Source organism: Oryctolagus cuniculus, chromosome 20 (assembly GCF_051225735.1).
Source record: "Oryctolagus cuniculus isolate XC-2025 breed Fujian yellow rabbit chromosome 20, ASM5122573v1, whole genome shotgun sequence".
Lineage (NCBI taxonomy): Eukaryota > Metazoa > Chordata > Mammalia > Lagomorpha > Leporidae > Oryctolagus > Oryctolagus cuniculus.
Window position 1 is genome coordinate 15,226,629 of NC_142886.1, and position 12,127 is coordinate 15,238,755.

General features: G+C 47.3%; 1 protein-coding gene across 3 annotated transcripts in view; it reads left to right on the plus strand.

Annotated features, from left to right (window-relative positions):
• Positions 1–10,533, plus strand: part of RTN1 (reticulon 1) — a 268,680-nt gene extending 258,147 nt beyond the window's left edge. For all 3 annotated transcript variants that reach the window (XM_051826389.3, XM_089322615.1, XM_017349483.4), the window contains 3 exons: positions 360–406; positions 491–549; positions 9,753–10,533. In XM_051826389.3, the coding sequence (XP_051682349.3) occupies positions 360–406; positions 491–549; positions 9,753–9,795 (149 nt within the window). In that variant the 3' untranslated portion in view covers positions 9,796–10,533. The remainder of the gene's footprint in view (positions 1–359; positions 407–490; positions 550–9,752) is intronic.
• The last annotated feature ends 1,594 nt before the right edge of the window (positions 10,534–12,127 follow it).

Genomic DNA, 12,127 nt, shown 5'->3' on the forward strand with positions numbered 1-12,127 from the left:
ATACATATTAAACACTAATAAGGAATTTCTAAGTCTGAGGGATTTTTTTTTTTTTGGCCTTCAACAACAACTGGTTTTATTTGGCTTCCAGTATGTACCTGTATACAGTGGCAGCCATGGGTAGAGATTGAATTCCATCTTGGGAGGGCACAGTCTACCATCATTCTAGTAATGATGACATAATATCTGAAGGGACTCAACATCCTTTTGTTCTTATGAGCCTCTCTGTCATCTTTTATCCAGAATGCTGGTTATTCCAAATAATGCTATACCACCATGCACCTGTGTAAGAATGTGTCTGTGCACTTATTCTTATGGGCAGCTGTCAATTTCAGTGCTGTGTTTGTTTTTCACCCCAGCTGTGGTTTCGATGTTTACTCTACCTGTCGTGTATGTGAAGCACCAGGTAAGTTCCATGCGGGGTCAGATATTCACGTCCAATGTTGACCTCCTTGTCTGCAGGTGCGCTCATGGTTTCTTCTCTTTGTAGGCACAGATTGACCAATATCTGGGACTTGTGAGGACTCACATAAATGCTGTTGTGGCCAAGTAAGTTACAGAGTCCAGCTCCTAAAAGGGAGGCTGTCTTAGCAGATGCTTGAGTAGATTAAGTGGGAATAATAAAAAGACAATAATAGGTTGATTCATGATCAGTCACTCACGTGTTCATTCCTTTCCCATGAAACTATTTCAGAAATTAAGGGGAAATGTTGAAACTCTCAACTGAATGCAACCTTCAGTGTGTTGGTTCAGGTATTGTAATGAACAAATGTCAACAAGTGAAAGATGTTCAGGTCTGTCTGAGATCTGGCCTGTGTCCAAGAACAGGATGGGCTGCAGGAGGGAAGGGGGCCTGATCCAGAAGAGCAACGTCAACAGTTTAATTGCAACGAATGCAATTAAGTTAACAGTTTCAGTCTTTCAAATAATAAATGGCGCTATTGAAATTATCTTTAAAATGTTAAAATAGGTACAATTTCCATTAGTTAAGTATTTTAATGACCCCATTTTACCTCAGCCAATGTGTGGGTGTTTCTGTAGTGCGGGTGCTTTTTGAAGCGCAGTCTTGGGAAGAGCCTACTTCATGAGCTGCCTGATGTCACAGGAGATGACTTGTCCTCAGCTAACAAGCTTATTTAATCTGCTAGTTTTCTCTACTTTTTTTTTTTTTAAGATTTACTTATTTATTTGAAGGACAGAGTTACAGAGAGGCAGAGGCAGAGAGAGAGAGAGAGAGGTCTTCCATCTGCAGGTTCACTCCCCAAATGGCTACAATGGCCAGAGCTGGGCCAAGCTGAAGCCAGGAGCTAGGAGCTTCTTCCAGATCTCCCACGTAGGTGCAGGGGCCCAAGCACTTGGGCCATCTTCTACTGCTTTCCCAGGCCATAGCAGAGAGCTGCATTGGAAGTGGAGCAGCAGGGACTTGAACCTGTGCCCATATGGGATGCCAGCACTGCAAGGCGGCAGCTTTACCCACTACGCCACACCCCTGGCCTCAGTTTTCTCTAATTCTTAAATTAATATTTTAAGTATGTCTCTTTCTAAAATGATGATTTTATAGTGTAATTATTACTCAATATTCTTTATCATATTCAGATAACAACAATAACAAGTAACCAAAGGACTAGGCTTTCTCAACATAAACCCCATCTAGTTCGTCTGAACTTCATGTGACTGGAGCTATGTGACGGTCAGATTTAAAGGGAGGTATTTTAGGTAGAGATGTTGAACAAGGGTAGGCAATTGGTGCCGAGGTCAAGACTCCACTTTGGGTACCCTTATCCTGTGTCAAAATGCTGGGCTCCAGCCCCAGATCTGTTCCCAATTCCAGCTTTCTGCCAATCGTACCCTAGGAGGCACCTGGTGAGGACTCAGGTGCTTAGGCCCCTACCACCCACCTGGGAGACCTGGCCTGACTTCTGGGCTCCTGGCCTCCACCTGCCCCAGCCGCAACTGTTGGGCTGTTGCGGGGTATTTGGGGAGTGAACCAGCAGAAGTAAGATCTGTCTGTCTCTGTCTCTCTCTGCCTTTCAAATAAAAATAATAAATAAAAAATGATGGAGTTCATTTTTTAAAAAGATGTATAATAACAGAATAAATAGGAAGGGGCTGGCGCTGTGGCTCACTTGGTTAATCCTCCTCCTGTGGCGCCGGCATCCCATATAGGTGCCACGTTCTAATCCTGGCTGCTCCTCTTCCAGTCCAGCTCTCTGCTGTGGCCTGGGAAGGCAGTGGAGGATGGCCCAAGTGCTTGGGCCCTGCACCCACATGGGAGACCAGGAGAAGCACCTGGCTCCTGGCTTCGGATCGCTGCAGCATGGGCTGTAGCAGCCATTTGGGGAGTGAAGCAACGGAAGGAAGACCTTTCTCTCTGTCTCTCCCTCTCATTATCTATAACTCTCTACCTGTCAAATAAAAAAATAAAAAAATAAATAAGATAAATAAACAGGAAAAGACAACCACTTTAAATTCCACTAGCACTGGATTACATGTAATTAGTTATATTTCTCCTGAAGTGTAAAGCTGTTTTTTTACTGTGTTCTGATTGTATTTTTCCTTTTAAAGTCTTTAGGAATATATAGATTTCTATGGTGCATTTGGATCTGCAACAGATTTACTTCACATTTCAAAATGCCTGAAATTATCCGGTTGAACCCAGGTTTAACCAATACCTAGTGAAAATTAACAAATTAAGGATAAAGTGGTCATTATTTTGTAGCAAGAAATGGCAGCATGGAGTAGTATGAAACTTGGTGTTCTCCAAATCTGGCAAACTGTTTATTTTTTGACAGGCAGAGTTAGACAGTGAGAGAGAGAGAAAGGTCTTCCTTCTGTTGGTTCACCCCCAAATGGCCGCTATGGCCAGCGCGCTGCGCCAATCCAAAGCCAGGAGCCAGGTGCTTCCTCCTGGTCTTCCATGCGGGTGCAGGGCCCAAGCACTTGGGCCATCCTCCACTGCCTTCCCAAGCCACAGCAGAGAGCTGGATTGGAAGAGGGGCAACCGGAACAGAACCGGCACCCCAACCGGGACTAGAACTCAGGGTGCCAGTGCTGCAGGCAGAGGATTAGCCTAGTGAGCCGCGGCGCTGGCCTGGCAAACTGTTTAAAAACACTATTCCTCAACAGACATTAGAATTAGACTCTGTAGGATTTCTGACCCAATTTTATATTTGTTTTTATTTGCTTTTATTTTGTTTGAAAGGCTAAGAGGTAGAGAAACAGAGAGAGAGAGAGAGACAGAGAGAGAGGCAGGCTCATTCTCAAAGTGCCCACAACAGCTGGGGCTGGGCCAGGCCAAAGCCAGGAGCCCAGAACCAAATCCAGATCGCCTATATGGGTTACCTGCTGGCTCCCAGGGTGCGCCTTAACAGGAAGCTGGAATTGGAAGTGGAGCTGGGACTTAAGCCCAAGTGCTCCAGTGTGGAACGCAGGCGTCCCTTGCAGTGTCTTTTTTTTTTTAAGAGATTTATTTATTTTAAGATTTTTTATTTTAAGATTTATTTTAAGAGATTTATTATTTATTTGAAAGGCAGAGTTACAGAGAGGCAGAGGCAGAGGGAGAGAGAGAGAGAGAGAGAGGTCTTCTATCCGCTGGTTCACTCCCCAGTTGGCCGCAAACTCCTGAGCTGTGCTATTCTGAAGCCAGGAGCCAGGAGCTTCTTCTGTGTCTCCCACGTGGGTGCAGGAGCCCAAGCACTTGGGCCATCTTCTACTGCTTTCCCAGGCCATAGCAGAGAGCTGGATCGGAAGTGGAGCAGTCAGGACTCAAACCAGTGCCCATACGGAGTACCAGTAGTGCAGATGGCAGCTTTACCAACTATGCCACAACACGGCCCCATCCATTGCAGTGTCTTAACTACTTTGTCAAATGCCCACCCTTGGAATTTATATTTTAATGAACTCTCCAGGTGACATTTTGGCAACTGAGCTGTGTCAAGAACTGTAGCAAAGAACATCAGAATAGTGGTTTGGAACCTGGAAGATAGAATTTCTAGGCTTATACTGTCCAATGTTTAGTTTGTGCAAATCCAACCACTAACTTGTCATTTGGTTGATGGGTTGATTCAAAAAAATTAGAGACCTATTATGTTCTAGATGCTTCATATAACAGGTACCTAGAATAAAAAGATGAACAAAATTATGCCAGCCCGGGCCGGCGCCGCGGCTCACTAGGCTAATCCTCCGCCTAGCGGCGCCAGCACACCGGGTTCTAGTCCCGGTCGGGGCGCCGGATTCTGTCCCGGTTGCCCCTCTTCCAGGCCAGCCCTCTGCTGTGGCCAGGGAGTGCAGTGGAGGATGGCCCAGGTGCTTGGGCCCTGCACCCCATGGGAGACCAGGAAAAGCACCTGGCTCCTGGCTCCTGCCATCGGATCAGCGCGGTGCGCCGGCCGCAGCGCGCCGGCCGCGGCGGCCATTGGAGGGTGAACCAACGGCAAAGGAAGACCTTTCTCTCTGTCTCTCTCTCTCACTGTCCACTCTGCCTGTCAAAAAAAAAAAAAAAAAAATTATGCCAGCCCTCTTAAAAGTTCTCAGCCTATTGGCACAGACAAAATTGTAAAGAAATATCAGCCAGGGGCCATCCCATATGGACTCCAGTTCTAGTCCCAGCTGCTCCACTTCCAATCCAGCTCCCTGCTAATGTGCCTGGGAAAGCAGCAAAAGATGGCCCAAGTCCTTGGGCCCCTGCACCCACATGGGAGACCTGGAAGAAGCTCCTGGTTCCCAGCTTCAGCCTGGCCCAGCCTCAGCTGTTGTGGCCATTTGGGGAGTGAACCAGCAGATGGAAAATCTCTCTCTCTCTCTCTCTCTCCCTCTGCCTCTGGCTCTCCTCTGTAACTCTGACTTTCAAATAAATTCATTAAAAAAAGAAATATCAGACAGTATAAGAACTACAGTAGAACTGTGTGAGATACTGCAGTCGAAGAGATGGTAAACCATCATTTATTCCTGGATAGGATAATGGAAAGTAACTAAGACAAGGTAGCATTTGACTGGGACCCTGTAGGTTATGTAAACATTCGTCAGATGGATGGTGACAGATAAGATGTTACAAGGAGAAATAACCTAAGGAAAGAAGAGAAGTATGAAGACGTTGATCCTGGTCAGGAAGCAGTGAGTTGAACATGTGGGGAAAGATAACCAGAAAGAATGTAGGAGGAGACGTGGTGAAGGCTGTCATTTTTGAGTCTGACCCAACAGTGGCCCTTACCATGTTTTTTAGAGATTTTATTTATCTATTTGAAAGGTAGAGTTACAGACGATGAGAGGGCGAGACAGAGAGAGAGGTCTTCCATCCGCTGGTTCACTCCCCAAATGGCCGCAACTCTACTGTCTTCCCAGGCCACAGCAGAGAGCTGGATTGGAAGAGGAGCAGCCGGGACTAGAACGGGCGCCCTTATGGGATGCCGGCACCTCAGGTGGACTAACCTGCTGTACCATGGCACCAGCCCTGTCCCTTCCCATTTTTAAGCAGGGGATCGGTGTGATCAGATTTGTGTTTTTGCAGTGCTCGGCATGACAGCCTAGTGAGAGAAGAATTGGAGAGGGGAGAGACTGGAGATGTGGCAGTCAGCTAGGAGGCTATAATAATTCCAGCAAAAGTGAAAAGGGCCTAGGCCAATTAAAATCAAGGGGAAAGAGAGAGGGCAGAGAACATAACATGTACTCAATGCAGTTATTAAGTTACAGTTGGAAATCAAGGCAATGGAAAATAATAGAAATGAGTTAACCATGAGAAATAATAGGGTCTCTGTCATGAGCCTCACTCAGGGTTGGCTGTGAGCTTCCTAGTGGTGAAGACAAAAGGGAAACTGGACGAGATACATAGTTCTCGATATCAGAGAATCAGAATCGTTATCAGATAATTCAAAAGGAAATGTTTCTACCTGCCACTGAATGTTGAAGGAAATTTCCTGGTGGAGTCTTATCTCTAAGGCGCCTTCCACCTCTGAAATTCTGGCTCTTAAAAGAACTTGTACCACTTTAGTGGGACAGTTAAGAACATAGTCATTGGAAATCGAGCACTTTCGGCTATGGGAGGCTGTTTGTCTCTCTGAGCCTATTTCCTTATCTGCAAATTGTGAGTGCTAAGACTTATTCCATAGGGACTTTATTCATGTAAAGTCCGCAAGGTGTTCTTACAGGAAGCACTAGTAAATAAACACTCAGGCCCCACCGGCATCACCATGTTACTGTTGAGGGGGTTCAGGAGACCCCGGAGCTACTCCATCCGCCATACTGACTGGCTGGATGACCTTGTCCTGGTCTCTTAAGCTTCTTGTGTCTCAGTTTTCCAGCTCTAAAATGAGAATTAATAGATAATGATACCTAATAACTTCTTCCAATTTTGAAATATATGGAAAAGGGGCCTCAAATTAGAAAAAGCAAAATAGATATTGTAGAAGGAAATAAAGGATTAAGTGAGAGCATAAGCAATCTATCTGCCTTAAGGAAATATGGCAGGAGAGTTTATTCTAGGAATATAAAATTGATCGTGATTTTACCTACAGCCTCTCTTGGTGATCTCTAATAAATCTCCCACAATGAAATACATCCCTAAAAACTGAAATTGGACAGGAGCTGTCTTGATTTTTGAATAAGAAGAATCAAAATTATCTTTGGATGCATAAAACACCTAATTTTGAGCAAATTCTAGAGTGAAGTAGTAAAACTATAGGCACTCAGGGCCGGTGCCGCAGCTCACTAGGCTAATCCTCCACCTTGCGGTGCTGGCACACCGGGTTCTAGTCCGGTCGGGGTGCCGGATTCTGTCCCGGTTGCCCCCCTTCCAGGCTAGCTGTCTGCTGTGGCCAGGAAGTGCAGTGGAGGATGGCCCAAGTCCCTGGGCCCTGCACCTGCATGGGAGACCAGGAGAAGCACCTGGCTCCTGCCATCGGATCATCGCGGTGCGCCGGCCGCAGCGCGCTAGCCACGGCGGCCATTGGAGGGTGAACCAACGGCAAAGGAAGACCTTTCTCTCTGTCTCTCTCTCCCCGTCCACTCTGCCTGTCAAAAAAAAAAAAAAAAAAAAAAAAAAAAAACAAACTATAGGCAGTCAGAATAGGCAGATAAATTCTCTCTTGACTGAGGGATCCTGTGGACTGCTCCAGGCACCAAGGTACAGTAATGTGACCCAGGAAAGACCATATGAAGACAAATTAAATACGATGATCAAAGTTCGCGGTGACACAGCCTGGAGCAAAAGCAGAGTCAGAAGCTGGCAAGTTCAAGATTCAGAATGCGTCACGGGACCTTGAGTAAACTGGAATGTCAAACTGAAGTCAATAAATGAAATTCACAGGGAACATAAAGTCCTGTATTCAGGTTTTTCAAAAAGTCAACTTGAGAAGTACAGTATGTGGGGAGGAATATAATTGGTGCATGCAAAATATAGCTAGGGATTTTAATTGATTAGTTGGTCATAGCCAGATATGAATTAACTGTGTACTGAGGCTTCTCTTTAGAAAGACAAGTTTAGATATTATTAATAGAAATAGAGGCGGTGCCGCAGCTCACTAGGCTAATCCTCTGTCTGCAGCGCCAGCACTCCGGGTTCTAGTCCCGGTCGGGGCGCCAGATTCTGTCCCGGTTGCCCCTCTTCCAGGCCAGCTCTCTGCTGTGGCCCGGGAGGGCAGTGGAGGATGGCCCAAGTGCTTGGGCCCTGCATCCGCATGGGAGACCAGGAGAAGCACCTGGCTCCTGGCTTCGGATCGGCGCAACACGCCGGCCATAGCAGCCACTTGGGGGGTGAACCAACGAAAGACCTTTCTCTCTGTCTCTCTCTCTCTCACTGTCTATAACTCTACCTGTCAAATAAATTTAAAAAAATAGAAGTAGAAAGTCTACATCACAACAACAGGCCCTCGTCATATTAATTGCCATATCTGTGTTTGGTGTCCGTGTTAGAAATTCTAAGAGATGTAATTACACACTGGGGTAATGCCCCAAAGGTGACTAGGGTGGTGAGCTGTTAGAAATCTGACCAAGTTGGAAGACAGAACTTCCCTGGGGACAATTACCCTGAAAAAGAGCTGACTTTCAAAGAACCCAGTAGCTAACCTTAAATATTTGCAGGTCTACCACTGTTAAAGGCATAGGCATTCTCTTTTCCCCTCTAGAGCAGCGACTGGGAATTCTAACAGTTCTGAGATTAGAGTGAAACATGAGGGAAAACAGTAACAGGTAGGAGTTGTCACCCACGGAACCGTTTGCCCCACGCAGCACTGAGCTCACTTGCCGTTCATTCCATTATGGAAGTAGAAATTAATTGGCCAGTGTCACATCTGTCCCCTCCCGACTCCTGCTTTGGTTCACCCCTCACCTGATCCAGTGGTTCTCTCTCTGTCAAGGGCTCCAAACTTGTGTCTCCACCCCAGCCTCCTCCACGGAGCACCAGGTCTGGTCCCCTGCTTATCTGGCATTTTCTCTCCAGAGTGTCATAGATATTTCTGATCCGTGTGGCCAAGCAGTTCCACTCCAGAACCATTTTTTTTCTTTCCTCCCATCGTCACCATCTTGGTAAATGGTGCTATCGTTTACCAGGTTGCTCAGGCCAAAAACTGAAGAATCTTCCTTGATTCTGCTCCCTCTTCCTCCGACCCACGCATTCAGTCCATGAGCAAGGCCAGGAGGTGCAGTCAGCCCCAACTCCAATCTCTGTGCCCACGCTGCTCTCCATCTCTACATCTACCACACAGCCCGGCCACTGCAGTGGGCCACCTGGACCGCTGGAGCTTTCCCCACCTCCACGGCTGCGCCACTCTCATTTCCCAGTTTCTCCACACAGCCACCATCAACAGCTTCTTAAAACTCAAATCAGATCACATTGCTAGGATCGAAGTCCCCCCCCAGCCCGCAAGGTGCAACGGCTGCCTCTCAGCCATCCCCTCTGCACACTGCAAGCTCACTGGGCTCTTCCCCGGCCCCTGAAGCCTCTGTTCCTCTGCCTGAAACGCTCCACTTCCAGACTGCCTAGCTGTCCCTTGACCGCCATGTCCCTTCGCTTCCTATCAGACCGCTCTGCTTTGCTCTGTTTTATAGCATTGATCCACATCTGAATGTCTCATCTCTGTCTATGTCACTTCAACCACTGCAAAAATGAAAACCCCCCAAGAGCAGGCCCGGTCTCCCTGCTGTGGACCCGGGTGTTCCAGCACGTGCAAGGGGCCTCGCGTGGAGGAGGGCGCAGTCAGAATCTGCATGCTGAGCTCATCAAGTTTCACGTTAACAAATAAAACGCTGCTGGGGTAAACCTGCTTTAAACTGACGCTGCCGTAACATGAGATGTGGATGCCTAGAGGCCCTGCCAGTGTCTGGTCCACACCCATTTGTTAAGCACGAAGTCCGAGAGCAGAAATGGCTGTTAGCAGCCCTAAGCCACGCTGCTAATGCTGGCTGATGATGGCTGGGACTCTGACCGGCTTCTTCGTTGCAGTTGGTGTGGTTTGGCCACGCCCAGGGTGCACACAGGATCCTTCACTGCTGCTACAAACCCTGGGAGGCAGCAGGAGTGGCTCAGGTCGTCGGGTCCCTGCCACCCACATGGGAGACCTGGATGGAGTTCCCAGCTCTTTACTTTGGCCTGATCCAGCCCTGGGCCACTGCGGGCATTTGGGGAGTGAACCAAATGGATGGGAACTCTGTCTGCCTTTGCCTCTCAAATAAGTAAATTTTAAAAATTTTGAAAGTATATATATAAAATTATGTCATGGATAACACTTGCGATTGCCAACCTTTCGGTATTGTCTTTTTAGGATTCAGGCGAAAATCCCAGGCGCCAAAAGGCACGCTGAGTAGTGGCTAGCCCACGGGACCGGACACAAACAAGAATGTATGGAGTGGTAACCTCTCTTCTTACTCGTAACAGCAAATCCATTGTTTCTCTCCCCCGACCCCAGTACCATAATCTTAGATACAAACTTAAAAACAGCTGTTTTTAGGCTGTTCCTGTACTCTTAGGATATTTGAGTCACTTGTGTCAAGCACTAAAGTATAGAAAAAAAAGTGTATTAGATGTGGTTTTTAATTTCGTGCATGATGGTGAACATCCACCTTACTTTTCCTCCGTGTTCTTCTCCCTGCGCCGCTTCCGTAGCTCTGATGTTCCCCTGGCTAGGCCTTTCCCGCCAAGTGCATTGACGCAATAGTGGAAATCGCTTATATGTCTTTGGGTGGCTGGTTGGAGTAATCTTTAATAACAATATATAGAGTTGTAGACTGATGTTTTAGCGTTTTTCCAACACACACAATGTAAAAATTAAAAAAAAAAAGTCAACCGTACTTATGGTAACCGATTTTGTATAACTTAACATAATTAAATAATTGGACAAACCCCAAGCGAAGACACAGTACTTGTGTTGTATGGGACTGACGGGCTGATTACATGTGTGGTAACTGCGAAGTACCAGCATGTTCACTTTATTACACTTTGTATGACTTTATCTGTAGTTCCTCATGGACTTAACTATGGACTCTGGATATTTGCACTTATGTACTTGATACTGAATGCATAAATAAATGTTACTAAATGTAGAATGTTCTCTCTCTCTCTTCTCATGGCCTTGCACGATGGCATTCGGTGGGGGGGGGGGGGGGGTTCGAGCTGAGAGCATGTACTCTCCCAGGGCGGCAGGGCCCAACCCCAGCCTGGCTCCTGGCTTCCTTGGATTGTTAGGAGAACTCGCTGATGAGTAACAACCTGGGAAATACTCCTCGTATTGTTCAGAGTGAGGTGACTGCAGACTTTTTAATAGTTAAAAAAAAATCACGAAAGTGATAGAAATTTTTATACTTAAATGTTTTGTCATGGTATGTAACACGGCACTGGCGTAAAACAATTGTGATTGCTGAGAACCCAATTTTTCGGTGGAAATTTATTTATGAAGCACCTGCTGTGTGACAGGTACTAACAACAGGGCTGTGAATAAGAGAAGTGGCAGTTCCCCCTCACCAGTTGCTCACTGCTTTTTAGAAACGCCCTAGTGTCGCTCCCCCTCTTCATTGGGGAACGACACTAAGCCCTGCCTAGGCTTCCTATCCGAGTCACGGCACCATTATGTCGCTCCCCCTCTTCATGGAGGAACGACACAGGACCCTGCGCTGTTCTTCTGTCTGCTCGGCCCTCCCCGGGTTTGCTGCTGGTTCTTCCCGGGTTGGCTACCGACCCTTCCACCTCCGTGGAAGGGCGGTTCCCCCTGCCACTTTCCCCACTTCCGCGGGGGAGCGGCACACCGCCGGCTGGCTCTCTCGGGGGCTGCACAGGTGTTCCTTCAGATAGATGTTCCTGGTGCATGTTGTCTCTCTCCTCCTTTATAGTCCTCTTCCACCAATCCCAACTCTGCTACCCACATGCCGAGTACGCTGCTCTCCTCCAATCAGGAGCAGGTCCTGCTGTTTATTGGTTGAACTGGAGGCAGCTGTGTAAAGCTGTTTCCTCCTCTCCCAGCGCCATATTGTGGGAGAGCAGATGCATAGAATAAGTCTTAATTCGAGTAACAGTCTAGTCCGAGTTGCTCCCCACACCCTAGCGCAGGTTTTATTTCACTGTTAGAATCAAAGATGAAGAGTAGAAGTTAATGCTAGGAGTAGCATTGGGGGAATTCAAAATAATAGAAAAAGAGGGGGAAAATTACAAAAAGCTGCCTTTGACCAACTTCATACTAGGGGTTAGTAGGTTTTCATGGAGTTACTCCTGGGTGCAAAGAGGCGTGTGGGTTACAAAGACGACTTGACACTGCCAACAGCCAGGCAGTTCCCTTCTCCGTGTCAGGGTGGAGGGAAGGTGTCTATTTAGAAATGCTAATAAGCGAACAAAAGGCAGCCTGAGATCAGAGCTGTGACACAGGCTCCGGCAGCGAAGGCTTCTTGGGGGAGGTGAACTTGGGGCTGGGTCCTGCTCTGATTTTTGCCAGATGAAGAAGGCTCACCCCAAAATGCAGAGAGAGCAAGGAGCTAAGAAGCTGAGACATGGAAGTGCACAGCAGACACAGAGACCGGTAAGTAGTGAGCGGAAGTAGGTTGTCAGGTGGGTGCCAGGGGAATGGTCACACCAGGTGAGCTGGAAATGGGGGCTGAGATCCCACTGGGAAGAGATGCAGGTGCCTGTACCGGGTCTTGAGTTGGCATCCAT